Here is a 23160-nt window from a genome sequence, read left to right as displayed (position 1 = left end):
GGCATTGGAGTAACAGACCAACTCGTGAGCTCTTCATTTTAATGAGGCTTCTTCAGTATACACCCAGTGGCCCTTCTCACACTCCCAGAACACTGTAAAATCCACGGCTGTAGGCCTGCTGAACAGATGCCTTGTCTGTCATAACAGCCAAATGGCCTTCTGGTCCGGAAATGATTTAAGGTGCGTAGAAAGCAAGGTTCGTGTTCCCAGTCTCTAGCATTCCAACCTAGGCAATGCTCCGTAGAGACAGTTTAACCGTTATTGCCTTCTGCTTGCCATAACCCGAACATCTCTGCATGTTACAGCATAGGCAAGGAGAGGGTTTCGAAGGGTTTGGGAGTGGGGAGTTTGTCGTTTCTTGCCCCCCTGATACTGCCTTCTTGTTTTCCCTTTGGTGACTCCCCTTTTTCTCTCCCTTTCCTCCGCAGGATTCCAAGAAGCAGATTGAAAAGGCCTGGAAGGATTATGAGGCCAAAGTGTAAGTAACCCCTACTGCCTCTGGCAACAGCCAGCAAATCCTTTCCTCTTTTCCAAACAAAGGTGTGTTGTTGTGACGCCTGAGGCATGGGCGGTGAGGGAGCCTGGGTCAGCCACCGACTGCCTTTTTATGAACCAGCCCCTGCGTGGCTGCTCCATCTACAGTGCAGTGACTGCCACGTTAATCATTTTATTGCAAAAGGGTTTTAAAAAAAGAAAAACAAGATAAAGGAGAGAGTTCAGTTTTTATTGCACTGGCCTTGGCGAAGGAGAAATGACTGAGGGCAGAAACATACACTCTTGCTAAGGAATAATGAGAATCCCAGACTCGTAATGTGAATTCTCAGCTCGTAATGTTTGGCTCTTGTTATGAGTCGATTCCCCCCCCCCCCCGCTCTCAAATGATTAATCTTTTTTTGCTTAAAAATGGAACGTGTGTTGAACATGAGTATTGCTTTTGTGCCTGGGCTGTGATGGAATTTGGTCCTCTAGGTAGCTGGCCAGTAGCTGCTCTTGGCACATGTTCAGAGGTTGATTGCTTTAATGCTTGTTGAAATGGCCCTAGCTCATGAAGCTGACTCTGAGAGATGAAATGGACCCTAACGTTCTGGGAATGTCATTGTAAACACCGTCAACAGTGCTGCTGCAACCCTTTCTTAATCTCTGTGCCCATGCAGCTTTTCTCTCGGTGTTTCGTCCCCACAGAGATGTGATCCCATACCATACATACTGTCTTTTGCATCTCATAATAATGCTTTGTTTGTATTTTATTTCAAAAAATTACGAATAGACTCCCTGTGGAGTTCTGGATCAGGTTCAAGGTGTTGGTTTTAAAGCCCTTAACGGACTGGGACCAGTATATCTGCAGGGCTGCCTCTTGCCATATGTTCCACAGAGGACACTTAGGTCAACTGATAAACTGCTATTGGTGGCCCCTGGCCCCAAGGATGCCTGCCTGGCCTCGAGCAGGGCCAGGGCCTTTTCGGTTCTGGCACCCACCTGGTGGAACTCTGTTGGTGAAAACCAGGGCTTGGCAAGATCTACCATCTTTCCGCTAGGCCTGTAAGACAGATGTTCCGCCAGGCATACGCCTGAGGTTGGGGGCTGGGTGGCCTCCTTTTCTCTGCGGGTCTCCTGTTGAGTGGAGAATGTAGCCCCCTCCTCCCGGTTGTTTGCCGACCCACCAAACAGGCTTAGCATAGCCCATACCTTGGGATGTATTAGCTTGGGTTCAGCATATGGGTTGCTGTTGAAAGTTGCTGCTTCTTGCACTGGTTTTTATGGTTTATATTTTTAATGTTTTAATGTAATTAATATATTTAATGTATTTTAAATGTGATTTTTGATTGTTGTTACCCACTCTGAGCTTGCTTGCAGGGAGAGTGAGTTATAAATTCAGTGATGATGATGATGATACTAAAGGGTAGACTTCTTTTCTTTACACAGCAATTGGTACTGTAAATACAGTGCAGGGATCAAGGTGTTATATAGGCATGAAAAGAAAGGGAGCGTTGTGCTGTTGCTAAGACAATGTGCTGCCTTTTCCTGAACTTGTGTTCCAATGGCTTCGAGCCATGGCGACTAAAAGGAACCTCCATGTTCAGAGGCAGCCAATCTTTGAAAGCCAGTGCGAAGAGGCCTCTATGCCCTTGTCCTCTATGCCCTGTTTGTTGCTCCTCCAGAGGAACTGGCTGTTTGCTGTGAGAGACGGGATACTGGACTAGACAGACGGCTGCTCTGGTCCAGCAGGGCTTCTCTTGTGTCCTTATGTTCCCCACTGGCAATGTTGAATATATGAGGCTGCTGTCTGCTGAGTCAGATCCTTGGCCTAGACAGGTCAGTCTTGTCTACTCTGACTGGCAGCAGCTCTCAAGTGTTGTGAGGGATCTTTTACGTCACTTACCCCTGAGCCTTCTAACTGGCGGTTCTGGGGACTCAGCCTGGGACCCTCTGCATGCAAAGCAAGTGCTCCGCCATGAACACAAGAACAGAGGCCGTGGCTCAGCAGCAGAGCACCTGCTTTGCATGCTGAAGGCCCCAGGTTCAATCCCTGGCAGCTCCAGTTAAGAGGATCGGGAAGCAGATGACCTGAAAGACCTCTGCTTGACACTCTGGAGTCAGACTAGACGAGACAAAGTGCAGGCAGCTTCATGAATATTCCTATGAACCCGGGACCTTTTGTGTGCAAAACAGGTGCTCTACCATGAAGCCTGGCGAAGCGGGGGGAAATACAATCTGATAGGAGTATGTCAGGATTATAAGAAGTAATGTACAACCTCCTCCCTTTTTTTTGCAAGTGTTGTATGGGTAATGCCAAGGATCATTTTTTTGTCCAAGCAAGAGGGCTCCAACTCTCTCCCTGAGTGCAAATGAGCTTTGGTCAATCAGTCGTGTTGTCTTTGACAATCCCCAGAGCCAAGCTGGAGAAGGAGAAGGAGCGAGCCAAGGTCTCCGGAGTCATTCAGGCTGAGCCGGCGGCAGCGGCGGCAGAGATGGTGGAAGACCTGCAGAAAGAGCGCCGCACTTTCCAGCTTCAGATGTGTGAGGTGGGAAAGCCTGCCGGCGGTGCTCCTTCCTGTTGGTTCCTGGTTTGGGGCAGATTTGGTATGGGGATACTGGGATGTGGATAGAGATGGGCAGACAAGCTAAAGGGTGGTGGTGGTGGCGGCAGTTCCTCCCTGTTCTTGCCATTAGAAGCAGACTCTGTGGCATTCAGCTACCATTGCTGCCTGTGTGGTGCCTGTGTGGCAGAAGAGTGGAGAATGAGTATGGTGGTGTGCATGCCAAGGAAGGAGGGGTGGCATACCTGCCTGGTATGGCCTCAGTGATTCATTTATCATCTGGTAGCTCTCAGCTCCGCCCCCCTTTCCATTCAAGATCATTTGGGTGCTTCCCCCAAGGACCAAGCCATCGTTGGGCACCATGTTGGGGAATCACTTAACTCAGGTGTGGCCGAGCTGAGTTTGACCTTAGAGAGAGAATTGAACCCTGAAGGCAATTTGCTTTAGCAACATTTTAACATTCCCCGAAAAGGCAAAATTAAGGTTGCTGGCTGTTCCCCAGCAGGTTAAATAGCATTCCCAAGGGTGGTTTCAGGTCAGGAAAATGGACAAAGCCCCTCCTCCAGGTGTGCCTAGCCTAAATTGGGCTCCATATGCGTGGGAATGGGGGAGCGTCTGCAACCCACGTCTGTCCCACAGTGGGGACCCCAGATCGAATTTGTCTGCTCTTTAATGTGCTTGCTCAGATTTATCTATTTATTTATAGTCTGGTTTTCTCCCTGGTAGGGAATCAGAGCAGCTTCTCCCATCATTTCCCCCTCCTCATCCTCACAACAACAGCCTTGTTAGGTGGGTTAAGCTGAGAGATTGTGACAGGACCAAGGACCCCCGACAAACTTCAGTGGCAGAGCAGGAATTCAAACCCAGCCATCCCAGGCTCCAGTATAACACGCTAAGCTCTGTGCCATCCCGTTTCTCGGCTCGTATGTGAATCAGCTATTCAAGAAAGGAGAGGACAGCCCCTTAGGGCAATAGCTTTTGTGCGCTGGTAGATTTTGGTTCCCCAGGGGAATCCAGCCCTCTCACATACGTGATTTGAAACTGTTCTTTCTGCTGTGTGGCTCTTGAGGGAGGGATGGTTTTCCAGAAGAGGTAAAGGACTAGGAAGGGCTGGCTGGGTGGCAGCTTGCCGTCCTTGTTGTGGTTTTTTTCTTGGTTCTGTGGAATCCTTTGAGGCTTAGCCAGAGACTGAGTCACCCCTTTGAATAGCTTCACTGTTAAATAAGTAACAGCACATGGAAGCAGTTGGTGTGGCTCCCTTCTCAGTGCCAGAGGAGTGAGAACGGGGAGGGGGGGGGCTTGCAGTGGATCTAATGGCACAGGCTGCCTTTTACTGAGATCTGAAGTGCATCTTAGCAGGCTGGAGCTCTCAACCAGAGCTAACGTTAAGATTCTGGATGAATAAGTGCTTCGCCACGGCCCAGCAGATAGCTCTCCACCACCCATTAGGAAACGGGCAAGTTCCCCAGATGCCTCTATAATGCTGCAGAGGCCATCTCCTGTTTCCTGAACAGATGCTGTGAATTGCACGGTGAACCTGTTCACCAGTTGGACTTGCCTTGTTAAGAGTGTTTCACCAGGTCTGGTTCACCGAATGCCTGCCCATCAGGCTTGCCTCAGGCTTTTTCAAAACGGCTTACGTGTGAAAACGTTGATCTAAACAGATTAGAAAAGAGCAAGAGTCCAGCAGCACCTAGAAGACTAACAAAATTTGTGGTAGGGTATGTCATGCATCTGATGAAGAGAACTGTGTTTCTCAAAAGCTTATGCTACAGTAAAGTTGGTTAGTCTTAACGGTGCTACTGGACTCTTTTCGATTTTGCTACTACAGACTACCACGGCTACCTCCTCTGGATCCACAGCTCATGAAGTGACTCATGAAAGCTCATCCCCTACCACAAATGTTGTTAGTCTTAGAGGTGCTACTGGACTCTTGTTCTTTTCTACTCCTGCAGACAGACTAACATGGCTACCCATCTTGATCTGAACAGATGAGTAACCATTAATGTGACTTAGGTGAACACCAAATGGCTTTAAAAAAACAACTCACCAGTTTCATAGGCTTTGTGATTCAAATAACTACCTGTCAGCAGAGCAACAGCTCAGCAAAAAGTGGGTGAGGTCCAGTTCTGAACATGAAAAGCTGGTTGCTTTGCATTATTAGGAAAGTCTGCCAAACAGCCTGAGACAAATCGGCTTTCTACTTGTGATGGGGAAGAGGGGAATGAACTGAACTAATGTGGTGGGTTTTTGAGACTCCTTCATTTCTTGTGGAAGAGGTAGTAGAGCATGGATCTTTTCTCGTGCTGGCTGAGCACAAAAGAAACTGTACTTTGCTTAATGCAAGAGCATTATATAAGAAAGAGGAGGTGACACAGCTGGGGAGTGAGTGGGTCTCACTTGAGGACATCTTGCCCACATCCCATCATAACCTGCAGTTGGTCCTTCCTGTTCCATTGCAAAAGATGGATGCAAATCCCAGCACTGTCGCATTGATGTACAGCGGGTCCATTGAATATAAAGCTATCTGCTGAAAGCCGTTCTCAAAAGAACAGGACCACAAACTAGCACAACTCTGGGCCAGTGTCCTGACATGTCTTCCATCACTTGGGGCTTCCCTCTCTAATGAAAGCACTTGGCACTGAGCTCTGAAGCAGCCATTCTTTGCTCTCTTGATGCATTTTTCCAGCTGCAAGGATGGCCGAAACAGAAATCCTGTTTTCTCTATGGTTTGTAAAGCTGGGCTGTGTGTGTAGTCTGTGCCATGGTATAATGGAGGGAAATGTAGTTTTTATATGCAATAGAGGAAAAAAAATTTAAAACCTATAATCACCCAACCGAGCCCCATGGCACAGAGTGGTAAGCTGCAGTACTGCAGCCCAAGCTCTGCTCCCGACCTGAGTTCAATCCCAGCAGAAGCTGGGTTTAGGTGGCCGGCTCATGGTTGACTCAGCCTTCCATCCTTCCAAGGTTGGTAAAATGAGTACCCAGTTTCCTGGGGGTAAAGCGTAGATGATTGTGGACGGCAATGGCAAACCACCCTGTAACAAGTCTGCCAACAAAACGTCGTGGTGTGACGTCCCCCCATGGGTCAGTGATGACTTGGTGCTTGCACAGGGGACTACCTTTACCTTTTTAATCACCCAACTTTTTTTCTTCCCTAAGAAGAAGAATTATATTTACCAGACCTTATCATCCAAGAGCTGTATGTTTGAAGTATACTAGTAGTCCCCATGATTAATATTTTAGGATTAATATATTAGGATGCTCCGAGAGACGGGGATGCACTTGTGCGCTGTACTATAACATTTTTAATAGAATGAATTGCTACCATTGTTTTCTTATCTTTTATGTGTATTATTCTGTTGTGCTCTGCTCTGAGCCTGCTTGTGGGAAAAGAGGACTAAAAATCTAAATAAATAAATAAATGTCACTGAAGTTAAATGTTCAGTAGAGTTTCATAGAGGATCGGTATGTATGGATTTTTAATAGTTTTCCACATAAAGATATCTACACAAGTTGAATAAGTAAAGCAGACTATCTCTCAAAGAAAGTTATGTATACAAATAAACTAGAAGGTTAAAATATTGCTGAGTAAATCATACAAAATACAATTCTTAGCATATCTTCTAAATTTAGAACTAAAAGGGGGAAGAGGAAAGTGCTGTCATTTCCAGTTATGTAAGAACAGTCTCTGCCCCCAAATATTCACCTTTTTGAAGTCTTTAACAGTATCACTGGACATTGATTTAACACAAACTGCAGTCGAATTTGGGCTTCTTGGAATCTAAACGTGGGTGTGTGATACAACTATCATCTTGTTGATCTAACCTGTGTACGTTGTGCAAGTCATCATGGTTCCTTGGGTTAAATGAAAGGAAAATCTGTATGAGAGCTTGTGGATCTGGTTTTCCACCAGCTGAGCTGTAAAAACTACATTGCAACAGCAGATAGGACAGCAGATAGCATAACGGAGGAAGTCAAGAGAGCGTTTTAGTTGTCTCAAATGATACTCATGGAGGAGGGGTCTATCAATGGCAGACAGCCCCCACATTCAGAGGCTGTAAACTTCTGAAATCCAGCATGGGGAGGCAACATCAGGGGAGGATCTTGGGCTCTCTGCCCTGATTGTTGGCCCTCCGGGGCAACTGGTTGGCTACTATGTGAAACAGGGTGCTGGACTACCTGGACTACTGGTCTGATCCAATAGAGCTCTTCTTCTGTCCCCTCAGCAGTGGTGCTAGAGCAGTGATCCCCAGTGTGGCTTCTGTGGGCACCATGGCACTGATGCCAATGTCTTTCCTGGCACCCACTTCCCCTGAACAGCTCTTTCTTTAAGCAGAGAGCCAATCCGGGGCAGTAGAAGCGTCTGCGGAACCTCAGAGGGCGTTCCCTTTGCGTTTGCAGGAAGACATCTTTCAGAAACATCCCCTTCCATTCTAGGAGGCTGTTTAGCTTACAACACCCCAACACTTTGCATTTGAATCCAGCCCCCCTTCCCCCTGCAGTCAGTTTACAGTGGCACCCGCTACATGTTCTCAAAAACCAAAAGTGCCCACAGGCTCCACAAGCCCAGATCCATCGGTTTTTGCATATAACAACAACTGTACTTATATGCCACTCTTCTAGACAGATTAGTGTCCCATTCAGGGCATTTAACAGTCAGTGTTATTATTATTCCCACAAGACAGCTGGGGCTGAGAGGAGTGGCTTACCCAAGGCCACCTGCTGTGCTCATGGAAGTAGTGGTATTCAAACCAGCAGAGTGCTGATTCACAGCCCAGCCACTTAACCACTGTGTTACAGCAAGTATGGCTAAGAGAGCGAAGATCCACAAACTCTGTTATAGATTTTCCTTTAATTTAACCCAAGGAACAGTGAGCTAGATGACCTCACAGGATGCTGGTTCCAACCTTAGGTGAGCCAAAACATGCCCTCTCTCTCTCTCTCTCTCTCTCTCAGCTTCATCCTCCATTCTGCACCATGGGAAATAATACTTGCTTCCCTTCCAAGCCTGTTGTATCAATTCCTATGTGTATGCTCATAAAGCACTTTAGATGCTGAAAGAGATGTATAAATGCTGTGTAAGAAAGACTTCATTAATGTGATCTCGTTCAGGGGTTTACCTTCCATGTGGAAAGCCGGATTGTGAGGAAACGGGCCTTTTTGCCTTTGGACGGACTTGCATCCTTAGAGCCTAACTTGCTTTCTGTCCCCCTCTCTCCTGTCTAGTACCTTCTAAAAGCCAATGAAAGCCAAACGAAGCAAGGACCGGACTTCCTGCAGAGCCTCATCAAGTTCTATCATGCGCAACACAAGTAAGGGTGCGGGCAAGAAATGTCAGTCAGCTGCTTGCATCATTTCCTGAGACTGTTTTCTAAAACTATTAAGTTTTTAAAACTGTATTTTCTAAGATTGTGTTGTTCAATTCACTGCCACAGGATATAGCAGGGGTGGCCAAACTGTGGCTCGGGAGCCACATGTGGCTCTTCTAGACATATTGTGCAGCTCCCAGTGGTCTCTGAGTATCGCCATGGCCATACATTTTTGTTCATTTCCCTCCCTCCCTTCCCTCCTCTCTTTCCATGTCTTTCCCTCCCTCCCTTTCCTTCTTTCCTTCCATGTCTTTCCATTCCTTTTCCTTTTTTCCTTCCTTCTTTCTGTGTCTTTCCTATTTTCAGTAAAAATGTTGGGGTTGCCACGTCTGACTCAAAAAAATACCTGGGGAATTTGGGGGGTGAAGCCTAGCATGGATGTGGCATCACTTTTGTGATGTCACTTCCAAGTCAAATGTCAGGTGGTGGTTCTTCCCAAGCTCCACCCCTTTTGATGATGTCATGACTGCACCGAAACTCCACCCCTTCCTGTGATGTCATTTTCAGGACACTCCCCCAAACCCGCCTCTTCATCTGAAGTCACTTCAATGCATCATGTCTTGCGGCTCTCAAACATCTGACGTTTATTCTATGTGGCTCTTACATTAAGCAAGTTTGGCCACCCCTGGGATATAGCAAAGTTTGCTAGTTTAGTAGGCTTTAAAAGGAGACTTTTAAAGTGGTGAGTGTAAGTGACAAAACCATTTTTCTGAGCCATTTCTAGGCAACCCTTGCCAAGCTATGTGAGAAAAAGAGAGAGAGACTGCTGGTACCTGAATTTTCCATATCTGGATTAATTGCAGGTCAGGAGGAGATACCCGTCGGTGGCAAAGGCATGAGGGGGAAGGATTCGCCTTTCCTCGTGCCACAGACTGGTCTAAATCCTCCCTCACTGGCTACTTTTTTCAGTTTTAAGCTAACTGTTGGGAGATCCAGTTTTAATTTGCCGGCATACTTTCCCCCTAGGCTAGTAGCAACCCTCCCAGTGCAGGCATTGGACGCCCATGGAGAAGCTGTAGTTGACACAGGTACCCAGGGCTTTTTTTCAGCAGGAACATGGTGGAACGGAGTTCTGGCACCTCTTGAAAATGGTCACATGGCTGGGTGCCCCGCCCCCTGATCTCCAGACAGAGGGGAGTTTAGATTGCCCTCCACACCATGTGGTGTGGAGGGCAATCTAAACTCCCCTCTGTCTGGAGATCAGGGGGCGGGGCACCCGGCCATGTGACCATTTTCGCCAAGGGTGATTTAAACTTTAAAAAACTCCCCCCTTGTTCCAGCCGATCCAAAGTGACATCATTGTGCGGTCCTGAGTTCCATCAATGAGTTCCACCACCTCTTTAGTCCACGGGGAGGACTGAAAATCTTAATAATAAATAAATAAAGTAATTTTTAAAAGCCCTGTAGGTACCCTTATATGCCCACCCAATACTAGGAAAATGCACACAATACTAGGAAAATGCACACTTAATTACTACATCAGATTTCATGAGGTTTCAAAGGAGGAAATGCAGTCTGTGCAGGAATCTTGTTCTTGAAAGTTGTCTGAGACTGGTTGCTTTTTATAAGGGGTGTGCTAGATCAACCACGGTTTGATTTCCAATATTTATTCAGTACCACAATAGAGTGGTATAACCAGCTAATAAGGAAAAGAATATTGGCATCATTACCCTTGTGTTACCTTCATGCTATCCTTGTTTGCCTTTTCCTTTTAGATACAATGTTCTTAAGCTTCTGCTTGGGCCATAATTTAAGGGAAAGAGGAAATGCAGAACACACCAGTAGGATTAAAAATTTCCTAAAAGGGCCTGGAGTTCTTCCAGAATGACAACTGGTCCCCATAGATCTGTTCCCCTGGAGGGAATGGCAGCTTCAGGGGGGACTCTATAATATCACATCCCCGCTGAGCTCCCCGCCCTCACAAAACTCCATCCCAAGGCACCATCCTTGAAATCTCCAGGAATACCCCAAGCTGGAATTGGCAACTCTAGACACAAAACCGGGCACCCAACTGCAAAGCACATTCCTTTCCGGCAAGGGGCATGCAGTTCCTTCTCCCCTTTTAAATAATCTTGACAATGTAGTGTAATGGTTAGAGTGCTGGACCTGGGAGACCTGGATTCAGATTTTCACCCAGTCATGAAGCTCACTGGATGAGGTTAGGCCTACCACTCTTTCTCCGGCCAATACACCTCATGGGGTTGCTGAGAAGATAAAATGGCGGGGGAGGAGATCATGTGTACCATCCTGACTTTTCAGAAAAAAGAGCGGGAGAAATAATGGACAGATTTGTTACACTTTAGCTGCCTTGGGCAGGTTCTTTTGTAGAGGGGGCACAGAAAAGACCTAAATAATACCTTTTTATTCCACCTTTCCGCTGAAGAATTGTGTATGTGGTTTATCTATGACTGTTTTAATTCCTCTGACAGTGCTGTGAGGTGAGTTGGACTGAGAGACTGGCAAAAGGTTATTGTGTAAGCTTCATGGCAGAGGAGTGGATTCTGCTTTTATACCTGCCACTCCTGAGCAAAGGTTCAAACCTTCCTTCGGCCTAAGTGGCTCGTCCCCCAAGGTAGGAGCCATTTATGTTGGAGGAAGGCACCTTGGAGGAAAGTTGGAGTCATGCCCCTGCCAGGATTTGAATTGGGGCCTCCTGAGACTTGATCTGGCACTCTAGCCACACACCCCCCCCCCCCACTGGCATGCATTGATTAGAGGATAAACTTGTTAGTGAAGTTAAACATTTGGCCACGTACAGACCGAGAAGATTAGAAACTGTTCTACTATGAATCTGGAACCAAAGAGGATTAATTAGGTGTGTGCAGATATAGTCCCGCACCCTGTTTGCAACAGTGGGCAGCTGAAAGGTAAGTGTGCAGATAATGTCATGAAGGCAACGGGTCGTCTCTTCTCAGCATCTAGTACAGAGGTGTTCTGGAGGTTCCATTTATCTTTTGCAGTCACTAGCCAAACCCATAGGGGCAATCTTAATTCGTTATTCTATTGAAAACCGTTATGCTCCTCGTCATTTTTGCAGTATGTTAGGAAGGTCTTGGTTGGATACATGTTTTCAGGGCAACGCACAGAAACGTTGATGTCTCTCTCTCTCTTTCTCTCCTTATACCTCTCTTCCCTCAAAACACAACCAGTTTCTTCCAGGATGGCTGGAAGGCATCCCAGAATCTGTACCCATTCATTGAGAAGCTGGCGGCCTCCTTACATGCAGTAAGTCCTGAATAAAACATCAGCGTTGCTGATGGCTTTGCTTGCTTGCTTTTAATGGGGTTTCAAACATGGGTTTTTAATGAGCTTGCCACTATTCATGCTAAGTGTGCTGTCCCCTCCTGGCCACATGGAAATTAGCATGTTAGAAGGGCCTCTTACAGCTCTTACCGTCACATTATACTTGGATCTTCATACATATGATTTTTCCAAAAAAAAGCAACTGGATTTGACCACTGAGAAGAGTTTTTTGCAAACTGCCTGCTCTGTATGTTTACATATTAATGCAATTTACTTTCCACCTTTTCTGTGTAATGCAACTTAGATTCCAGAGCTATGGAAAAAACTCCCATTCTAAGCCCGTAGAAATCAATGGCTCAGACCGGAGCAACTCTGCATAGGACTGCCCTGTCTCTGGATCCATTAAAACGACAACTTATCATAGAAAAAATAAACCAAGGCAAACAAACAGCAGCTGCGGAACCATTTGGCAGCTTCCAAAGCAACATTGAGAGGGGCCCTCCTGGCTCACTGGCAGAGCCTGTGTTTGGCATGCGGAAGGTCCCAAGTCCAGCCCCAGCAGCATCTCCAGTTAAAAGGTCTGGGTTGTAGGTGATGGGAAAGACCCGAACTCAAGACCCTAGAGAGTCACTGCCTGCCAGTGACTCTAGGGAGTCCGTTTGGTGTAGTGGTTAAGAGTGCAGGACTCTAATCTGGAGAACCAGGTTTGATTCCCCACTCCTCCACTTGAAGCCGGCTGGGTGACCTTGGGTCAGTCACAGCTTCTAGCTCTCTCAGCCCCACCTACCTCGCAGGGTGTTTGTTGTGGGGATAATAATAACATACTTTGTAAACCTCTCTGAGTGGGCATTGAGTTGTCTTGAAGGGTGGTATATAAATTGAATGTTGTTGCCCAAGTAGACAAGACTGACCTTGTCTGACTCTGTGTAAGGCAGTTTCAGAGGTCCAGTCACCCCAAGAGAGAAAACTCAGCAAGCTAAAAACCTCCAGTGTAAAATAATATAAGCCTCTGGAAAAGCAACGGGACTCTGGCTTGAAACCACCCACTAAAAATGCGATAAGGGCAATTCTGAAAAAGGCCCTAGATGCAAGACTGGTTTTCCCTCCAGTGAGGGACTGCACCTGGGGGAGAGATTCTTCCACCCTCTTCCGATTCTTAGCTGATGTTCCTGTTTTAGCTTCACCAAGCAAAGGAAGAAGAGGTAAAGCAGCTCACACGGATCCGAGATTCTCTCCGAGGCATCTTGCAGCTGGAGAACAAAGGGGTGAGTCTTCATTCTGTTCTTATGAGGGGCAGGAATATGAGAAGTGGCAAGGAGGCATGGTGGGCTTGGTCGGAACTGCTGGCCTGTGAGCTTCAGGGTTCTATTCAGGTCGCGTTCCAATTCAATATTTTGTTTTTTTAATCCATCCTTTAAGGATCTCAGAGTGCCATACTAGATTTCCCCCCTCCGCAGTTTTAGCCTCATAACAATCCTGTCAGGTAGATTAGGCAGCAAGGGGCAGTGACTGGCTCAAGGTCGCCCAACGAGTGTGAGCACTTGAGTACAAATTTGAACTTGGGCCTCCCAAAGCCTAAACACTCCGCACCACTACACCAGCTCTCAAAGCAGTCCTTAGACCAGTTGCCTCACCAAAGGGTGGTGTGAACAGTGGTGGTGTGTGGAGTGATGGCATTTATCTTCTGGTTGGAATAATTTTTAATATTTTTATGCTGCTTGGCGCATTCAGGAAAACCTTAACAGGAAGAATTCAGGAAGTGGATACAGTATCCATCAACACCAAGGCAATAAGCAGTACGGGACTGAGAAGTCAGGATTTCTGCACAAGAAAAGTGATGGGTAAGAACTAAAGCGACCTTCATTCCACACCTCTTGTGTGCGGTGGCCAAAGAAATACTGCTCTAGAGATATTCTTGCACCTTACTGTAAACAGTTGATTTTTAAAAGTTTACTTCATTTATGCCCCACTGTGCTCACTAATAGGGATCCAAAGTGGCTCATAACAATCTCTCCTTCTGCACTGTATCTTCACAACAACTCTGTTGTTGAGATGGAGTGACTGACCCAAGGTCACCTCGCAAGTTTCCATGGCAAAGCGTGGATTTGTATGTAGACTCCCATATCCTAATCTGACACTCGAATCGCTATCCCATACTGGCTGTCAATCATAACGAATGCTCCCCAACCCGCAAAAAATTAGAACATCAAAACAATAAAAATTTTCTTTGATAATAGAGCTTAATGTACTCCAGACAAGGTAACCTGATTTATATGGATATATTTACAATATATGTATATGACACAGAGATCTCAGGCATACATTCAGTCAGATCTTTGTGCCCAATGGCCATCAGCCAGCTCCTTAAGGTTAGTCTTGATTCCTGTTTTCCTTTTTTTAAGTCGAATTTTCTTTATCTAAACTATAAACCATAAACAATATAAAAACAAACATAGAGGATAAAAAACAACATTCTGAAAAGAAGATACACTAACAATACATAAACAAATTTTTAAAAAACCCTAAAACTACACTACAGGTTGAGTTCTGATTATCTCCGTAACAAATATGTATCATTTCTAGAGTCTCACTTATTCTAAGTTAAACATAAGACGATAAGAGCCCTCTTTTTTCTATGTTTCTTAATCCATAAATCCAGATGTCATCAAATCCTTGTTATCCATTTCATGTAAAAAGTCTATAAACAGTTTCCATTGTCAACTAATGTCCTTTCTCTAATCAATGAAGTAAGTTTTGCCATTGACACAAACTCCAAAACTTTTGTCCACCATTCCTCCACTGTAGGTAATGCTGGAGTTTTCCACTTTTGTGCATAAAGTACTCTTGCTGCCGTAATAAAGTATAAAAACAAAATTCCAAAGCTCTTTTCCATCTATCTGACTATCCATTATTCCCAACAAAAAAGTCTCTGGTTTCAACTGGATTTTAATCTTCAAAATCTTCTGAATCGATGATTGTATCTGCAAACAGAAACTCTTATCATATGTCCACCACATATGATAAAATGTCCCTTCTTGTTTAGCACATTTCCGACATACATTTGAAGTACCCTTATACATTCTAGCCAATTTTTCAGGAGTCATATACCAACGATACATCTTGTAAAATTTTTCTTTGATAATAGAGCTTAATGTAAATTTCAACCCCCTTGTCCACAAAAAAAAGGGGGTGTGTGGGGAAGAAATCTAAAATCTGAGGTTTTATTCTCAGAGTGGAATGAGCAATATCAAACAACTCTCCTCTGTTGGCTACCAGGCAAGCAGGGGGAAAGGAGGGGCTGCTTTAAATGCTGAATTCTCCCAAAGTTTACCCCCTTGGGTGCCATAAAAGCCTTATGAAAAGTCAGTAGTTTAGACTCAAGATAACTGAGGGTCTGGCTAGACATGCAAGTTTTTAAAAAGTTGGGTCTGGGTTTCCCAGATTCAACTAGAGTTCTCTGCAGCCACACGGAAGCTTTGGGGAATAGCTGATAAAAAATAAAAGAGAGTCCAAATGGCCTCAGAATGCCTTTGCAGGGGGAGGAGGGGCTCCCCCCTCCCCCCTCAAGCCATTTCCCTCTGTCACAAGCGCATGGGGGGGAGTTTCCCCCCATTGTTTTTCCTGCTCCATGTGCACAGAATACTCCATGATGTGGAGCAGAAAAAACAGGGGAGAAACCTCCCTGAGACTGGGAAATGGCTTGAGTAGGGAGGGAACAGACCTTCGTCCCCCCACAGAGGCCTTCTGAGGCTGTTTGGGCTCTCCAGACAGAACTCTTAAAAAACCTGCATATCTAGCTTGATCCTAAAAGAGCCCCTTCAAGAGTGGGGCCCATTTCAGTAATGGCTTTGGGAGAATCTCCTGACAGAGATCTGAGGGATCTCATTTATTTGTTTGTTTGAAAACTATATTTTCTTTTTTATTTTCCATTTATATTTTGGAAGTGGTTAACAAACAAGGGCCATTTTCATATGTCTTACTGGCCACGCAAAATCGCACAAAACTCCTGAAACAACGATGTCTTCCTGGTGCGATTTCCTGTCATGACTCTGATTTGTGGCGCAAATCGCGCCAGGAAGACGCCGTTGTTCTGGGAGTTTTGCACGATTTTGCACGGCCAGTAAGACGTTTGAAAACAGCCAAGCTCTTCAAAGAGTAAACAAAGCAGATTTCTAGCTACTGCTGCTTTTGGGGGTGGGGTGGGGGTGTCTGCAGTGTCTTTATTGGCTTGCTACTCCAGAGGAGGCGTAATCCATGGTGCCAAAGCAACCTTCCTTTCTTCGTGTCCTAGGATTCGGAAAGTGTGGCAGAAGAGAAAATGTGGTGTCAAGTATGGCTATCTCACCATCTCACACAGCACGGTAAGCGGGGCTGGCCGGGGCAGAGGGTGGGGGGGGGAGGAAGCAAGGAACACACCAGATTTCCATATCTGACTTGAAAGTTCTTCAGGACATAAGAAGAGCCCTACTCTGACCAGTGGCCTGTCTGATCCAGCATCCGTTCCCCCACACTGGCCAAGAAAGGAGCTTGGAAGGCCCGTATCTGGTGGCCCAAACACTTCTCCGCTTTGCTGTCCCCCAGCATCTAGCATTTAGAGAGAGACTGGCTTGGGATGTTGAGACTCCATGTAGGCAACATGGCTAATAACCGTTGATGGACCAATCCTCCATGAGTTTATTTAGACCCTTCTAAAGTTATGTTAGCTGGCACCCATCTCTGCATCCTGTGGCAGAGAGTTCCACAAGTTAATTAGGCATTGTGTGATCAAGTTCAGCTGTTTGTCTGTCTTGAAATTATTAGTGGCCCATTTCTTCTGGTGTCAACAGTTCTAGCATTTTGAGAGAGGGAGAAAAAGTTCCCTCCTTTCTCACCAAGAAGAACTTCAGGAAAACCTTTGATTAAAGAGAATTCACACCTAAGGTAGCTTTGGGGGGAGTTATTTTCATTTTTTATAGCATCATTTTAGCTATCTGAGTAGCCCTCCCCATCCCATTATAACACATTGGATAAAATCTATGGGGCTGTAGTCGAGAAATTCCAATCAAGAGAGGCTGTGTGACAGAGTGGTGAGAGTGCTATACTTTGACCAGGAAGACCTGGTTTCAAACTCTCATTCAGGGTGAAGCCCTCAGGGTGGCCTTGGGAAAGTCACTTGCCCTGAGCGACCTCACAAGATGGATGTGAGTGTGCAATTAAGAAAAGACAAACCACTTCCGCTGTCCTGAGCTACCTGATAGAAGGAAGAGCCCTAAATGCGTAGGGTCAAGTATAGACTGTATGCCCTTTTCTGGTGTGTCTATGCACACTGGCAGCCAACAATCAGGCTTATTGGAAGTGCACAATACCCACTATGGTCAGCAATACATGCTATCAATGTGCTGTCTGAACAGGGGCAATGTGCATATTTTGCATGCATGTAAGCTTCAGTATGTATGAAACAGAACCCTGTAAAATCTTATGGTTACCAACTCCAGCTTGAGGAATTCCTGGAGATATGGCAATGGAGCCTGAAAATCTAGTGGTTGCTTTGTGCTTACTGAAGTTGTACATAATTTGCATGCAAAATGCACACTTTGGCAGGATCTGTGCATGGTTGCCAGGCTCCTGGCCCACATGGACTTGACATCTGAAGAGGGCTTTCTGTACAGGCTACCACTTTCAATCATGATTTACCCCACATGGTGAGGATTAACTTGAAAGATGATTCTTTTTCTCCACTTTCCCCTCTAATCTCCTGTTGTCTTATTAAAGCTGGCTCCCGACTGGGCCTGTTCTTGGCAGGGAGTGTGGATAGGTCCCCTCTCTTCTATTTGTTGGAACTCCCTGAATTTAGATATGAACTAGCCAGTTCCCTTCCTTCTATTCTGTCGTGAGCCCTCAGTCAGCTTCTTGGTGGACTCCAGCCAGGTGAAGGGAGGCAGTGAGGCCAGGAGTCCAGATTGGGCTAAGGCAGCTTGGCAGATGGTCAAAGCCTGTGGTTTACTGACTTCATCGCAACAGTCAAAGGCCTTCTCAGTTCCTAGCTTTAAAAAGGCCTGGGGTAGAGAAAGGCATGGAAAGCCTGTGTCGAGATAGGCAGTGGTTGCCTTCTGGTGGCCTACAGAATAATTAAAAAATGTTGTATTGATGTTCCCTTTAAAGAAGGCTTCTTATAGCTGAGAAATACAAATGGCTCAAATTAGGCTGAAGGAAAGGGCCCTGCTGTCTCCCCTTCTTTCTCCTGCAGAGTGACTTGCAACTAAAATATTGTGCAGTCTCTGTTGGTCTATAAAATGCAAAATTTAGGGCTTGTTCAATTTGCATTAGGGCTGCGCTGGTAGAATGGGTATGACCCTTCAGTCCCCACTTGGCTTCTCTATTTGAAATCCCCTGCTCTCCTTTAATGTTTAGCCGTCTGCTTCTGGGCATCTGAGAGTGCCATCATGTAGATGGATTCAATCATCTCTTGCCCACTTCAGAGTTCTCTCAGCAGTGGCTCCTGTGTGGTGTAATAGTCACCCTCCCACCCCTACAAATAAGGAAGTCCTATGAACTCTTAGGAGAAAAGGTGCATCTTTAAAAAAAAACAAACACTCTTCCTTGTAAAATATTAACAGCAAAGCAGGGAACCAGATTTTGATTAGTGAAACCAAGTGGACATTGAAGGGTTAAACCCCTTTCCCTTTCCCTGCACAGCCCCAAGGCAGCCTGAGGCTTCACCAGCTGAGCTGCAGCTTTTGAAACCTCAATTGTCCATTTTATATAAGGTTGCAAATTCTGGGTCGGGAAATTCTTGGAAATTTGAGGGGGTAGAGCTTGGGGAGAGAGGAGTTTGGGAAGGGGTGGGACCTCTGTGGAATTTGCCATAGTCTGCTCTTCCAAGCAGCCATTTGCTCCTTTGGAACTGATCTCTGTAGTCTGGGAATCAGTTGTAATTCCAGGAGATCTCCAGGCTTCACCTGGTGGTTAGCAACCCTAATTTTATAGAGGGAGGGAAAATTTTTCTCTGATAGGGAAAGACCAGGAAACCTGATGGAATGGAATAAAATGTGAGTCTAAATTAAAGCCCCTTCTCTAATTAATCTCTGGTCCTTGTTTTTTTCTCTTAAAGGCATACATCTTTTTACCTTGAAGCTAATCTCTGATTGATATGTAACCCTTATAGAATTATCCCCCCCCCACCCTTTTTTGCCTTCATAGATAAACCGGCCTCCTGTCAAGCTAAACCTATTGACTTGCCAAGTGAGGCCTCATCCTGAGGATAAAAAGTCATTTGACCTTGTGACACGTGAGTAAAGGATTTGCCCCGAGGCTTGATATTGCTGCCTCAATACCTGCAGTAGGCTTGTACAATATTTTTCTTCATTTTTTTTAACATAACCTTACTTTTAAAGTAGGGCCTATTGGAGATGGATGAGAACTTCTTTTAACTGCACGACACGTCTTGCTTTAAATAATTTCAGAGAAGTTGCATGGAACTGGCAGAAAGGAATTATTCGCCTCAATGCTCTGTAGAATTAAGAAGAGATGTCCTTTTCTCAAGGAGGTTTCAAGCAAAAATTTTGAAATGAGGCAGCTGATGAGCATGACTGAGAGTCAAGCTACAAGTGACTTTCTTCACGCGTAGAACACTTGATCGTTTTCGCAAGTTTTCCTGGGAATTGAAGTGCCAGTGTCCTTCCCCTCTCTGTTAGAATCGCTGCCTGAAGAGCCAGAGAAAGCCAACGGCAGCAGCAGCTTTTGCAAATCATTCCTCCAGTCACAAGCCTGCTCTCAATGATCTTTGGGGGTGGGCAGCTGCAACTTTCTCCCTGGGCGTCTTGCTCCCGGGGAGCTGCTCTGGATTTGCAAAACCTGTTGCTGCAGCTGGCTTTCTATGGCTCTTCAGGCAGCGATTCCAACAGAGAGGGGAAGGAAACTGGGACTTCAGTTCCCAGGAAAACTTGTGAAAACGATCACGTGTTCTATGCGTGAAAAAAGTCACTTGTAGCTTGGCTCTGGGTGGAGGTTGAAGGGCCAAGTCCCTCCCTCTCCCTTCCCTGCATGCACCCAAGTTAAATTGAGGCTGCACCAGCAAAAATGCTCTTTTTGCAGCTTCAATTTCCGTTTTATATATGAAAAGAATGTGCATTCCTTCCAGCTGCACATGCTTACATTTAATAGGGCAGGAGGACTGAGAGGTTGTGCTAGGGGGCTTGCAGTATGGGTCAGGTTTGTCAACACCTGCTCCATCATGAAGGAGATGCAGAACTATCTCCTTGTTTTAAGGGTACCGGAGGAGATCCATCTCTTTCTCTCCTCCTTGCAGATAACCGGACGTACCACTTCCAAGCTGAGGATGAGCAGGACTGCCTCATGTAAGTTGTGTGTGGCTCTCTTGTGCGTTTCTACCCTACCCTTCCTCCAAGGATGCTGTGGTTGGCATCTTCTCCATTTTATCTTCACAACAACCTTGGGAGGTAGGTTAGGCCAAGAGACTGTGACTGGCCCGAGATCCCCTGGCAAGCTTCTTTGGCAAAGTGGGGATTTGGACCTCAAGTCTCCCAGAGCCTAGATTGCCAGACTTCACTTGCTGTTTCCACCCTAAAACTTCTAATTGAAATCTCCAGGGGTAAACAAATCGTGTGAATGGTCATCGGTGATGGTTTTCTGAGGTGGAAAGCGTATGGGTGTTAGTGCAAACCTCCAAATTATGTCAGTGTGAGATCTGCATTTCCCTTGCCTGCTATGCAGTCTCTTCCTGCCTACCCTCACTGCTTGGATCCCTGATTAGTATTCTTTTCTCTTTCCCAGATGGGTTTCTGTGCTCCAAAACAGCAAGGATGAAGCTCTCAGCAATGCTTTCAAGGTGGACCCGGGAGGCTGCATGTCGTCAGGTGGGGGGCTGGTGGATAGCAGCTGGCAAGAACTCACCAAGCTCGTTATCAGTGAGGTGAAGAACATGCCGGGAAACAGGCAGTGCTGTGACTGTGGAGCCCCAGGTAGGCGCAGAAAAGCTGGGTGCTCTTGGCTGTACTGTGCAATTGTTGATACGGCTCCTAAATTCCTTGCAGGAAGCCATAGCATGAGACAGGTTTTGCATTTGCAGTCTATGTTCATTCAGCTAACGGGACACTTTTTTGAGCCACCCTTCCGCATTGACCCTGGGGGTGTTCACTCCATGCCCTTCCCCAGCCCAGTCTAGGATTGCCAGCTTTGCAGAGGCAAACACTGGGAGAATTTTGGGGCTATGCCTAAGAAGGACGGAGTCACATCTCCTGAAACATCTCATCCTCTGTAAAGCTGTAGGGACTTCCCATTTCTATAGTAAATGCTATAGATTGTTGGGATTTGTAGAGCATCACCTAGAAGTGACATCACCGTCTTCAGCCCTCCACCTGGAAGTGATGTCACTTTGAGGTGACTCTCTAGGAAGTCTTACAATCTGTATGGGTTTTACCATAGAGATTGGTGGTGTTGTAGGAATTTCTTCATGGGCCCTACCGCTGCCTTTTCCTCCTGCTTTTCAAATAATAAATCATGCTGCAGAGAGGGAAATGGCCAGTCTGCTCCATTCCAAAGCACCAGTTCTCCTAAGTGGATCCTTCCTTCCTCATGAAGGAACCCCCTCCCCCCCTCCTTCCACCACTCTAGGATACATCCTTTGTTTTTGGATCAGAACTGGCATGCCGCCTAGTTGGTTCATAGCTTGGGGGCAATTCACCCATTACAAAGTCTTCAATCAGACGTATGCTTGGGAGTTCATACTTGCAACCTAATTCCAAGTCCTCAGTGCAGGTAATTTTCTCCAGTGGGCAAAGAGCAGCTCTTACAAAGCCCAGAAATAAATCTCAGAAGCACAGTACGCCCAGAACATTTATTTACTTTATTTATAGCTCACCTTTCTCAGAGTGACTCAAGGCGGATTACATAGTGTAAGACTATGCAGTCAAACGGCACGAGACAACCTACCAAACACTGCAATAGGACTACGATTGCAAAAATTAGGAACAATGCAAAAAAATTATCAGACAAGACCTGTTATAAACAATGCAAAAAAGAATGGAGTCACAAAAGTAGAAAGTAATGCAGTAAGAGCAAGGTAATATATAAAATAAACAGCGGGATAGATTACTGTCCTGTTTCCTTTATAAAAGTGCCCTTCATTTCATCATACTACAGCCTGAATTCCATTAATCAGAAGTCCTTTTATTTATTTTATTTTTATATTTCAATTTATATAACGCCCACCCCAGGGGCTCTGGGCGGTGAACAGTTAAAATAGATAAAAACAAGAACTAAAATCAATATACAAACAATAAAACAAATTCCTTGTGGACTTTGTATGCATCAGCCCTCACTCCTTGTATTAAATCTCTTTGCCCCCTCAAAGCCATAATAATAATAATAACTGCACTTACATACTGCTCTTCTAGACAGATTAGTGCCCCATCCAGAGCAGTAAACAAGTTAGTGTTCTTACTATCCCCACAATACATCTGGGGCTGAGAGGAGTGGCTTACCCAAGGCCACCTATTGAGCTCATGGCAGGAGTGGGATCCAAACCTGTAGAGTGATGATTTGCAGCCAAACTATTTAACCACTGTGCAACCTCAGCTACAAATGCAAAATGTCTCGTCTGTTTCGGTTGTGTGTGTGCGCATGGGGGTGAGTTGAAAAGGAAGGGAAATATCATTCTTGCACAGCACCGCTGAGTGCAGCTGCTTTCTCGTAGATCCCACTTGGCTTTCCACCAACCTCGGCATCCTGACGTGTATTGAGTGCTCGGGAATCCACCGTGAGTTGGGGGTTCACTACTCCCGTATCCAGTCCCTTACCTTAGATGTGCTTACGACGTCGGAATTGCTGGTGAGCGTTTTCTTTGTGTACAAAGTTGGGGTGGGAGAATCTTTCCCGTTTGCAGTTCTTTGTCGGTTCCCTTCTTACCTCGATGTCACAGTTGTTTGTATCGTAGCATGATGTCCTTTTCGGCTCTTATGCATATTTTTAAAAGTGGTGCCTTTTGGAAAGGGAAAAGCGGAGCTAGATGGATGGCCAGTCAAGAAAACAGATATACCAAGTGGGATCCAAACTAAAAAAATTTATTGGTGGAATGGAAATTTCCTTTGTTCCCACTGCAGCCCACCAGTCTCCCATGAAATGCTACTCCTGGGGAGGCAAGGAATGACATGGGGGATGTAAGCAGCATGAAGGAGGAAGTGACGGGAATTGCTAGTTTAGTCTGGATCCCAGCCCACCGTGATGACATCCTCAGTATTCTTCTTCTTCTGTGGGCATCCTCATTTTATAGGAGAACTGGAGAGATGGAATTTGGCTCGAAAGTAGAGCATGTGCTTTTGCACAGGGATTTGAATCCTGATATCTCCAGTGAAAAAATGTGCGCAGCATCCCCGAGGCCAGAGGAGATGGTGTGGAGTGGGATAGACCGATCATCTGGCTTGGATCCAAAGCAGCTTTGCATATTCATGAGCCCTCTGCCTTGCGGGGTGACCTTGGGGCTCATAGATGTAGGCTGTTTTCCAGGA

General features: G+C 45.8%; 1 protein-coding gene across 2 annotated transcripts in view; it reads left to right on the top strand.

Moving 5' to 3' along the window:
- The window catches only part of ASAP3 (ArfGAP with SH3 domain, ankyrin repeat and PH domain 3), a 95454-nt gene that overhangs the window by 56746 nt on the left and 15548 nt on the right, over window positions 1-23160 (top strand). For both annotated transcript variants that reach the window (XM_054999099.1, XM_054999098.1), the window contains 11 exons: window positions 429-478; window positions 2891-3023; window positions 8271-8356; window positions 11563-11638; window positions 12835-12921; window positions 13388-13497; window positions 15948-16017; window positions 18836-18923; window positions 19944-19992; window positions 20429-20616; window positions 22350-22483. In XM_054999099.1, the coding sequence (XP_054855074.1) occupies window positions 429-478; window positions 2891-3023; window positions 8271-8356; window positions 11563-11638; window positions 12835-12921; window positions 13388-13497; window positions 15948-16017; window positions 18836-18923; window positions 19944-19992; window positions 20429-20616; window positions 22350-22483 (1071 nt within the window). The remainder of the gene's footprint in view (window positions 1-428; window positions 479-2890; window positions 3024-8270; window positions 8357-11562; window positions 11639-12834; window positions 12922-13387; window positions 13498-15947; window positions 16018-18835; window positions 18924-19943; window positions 19993-20428; window positions 20617-22349; window positions 22484-23160) is intronic.

The sequence above is a fragment of the Eublepharis macularius genome, chromosome 15, assembly GCF_028583425.1.
Source record: "Eublepharis macularius isolate TG4126 chromosome 15, MPM_Emac_v1.0, whole genome shotgun sequence".
NCBI classification, from domain to species: Eukaryota; Metazoa; Chordata; class Lepidosauria; order Squamata; family Eublepharidae; genus Eublepharis; species Eublepharis macularius.
This window is presented reverse-complemented; position numbering and strand designations above follow the sequence as displayed.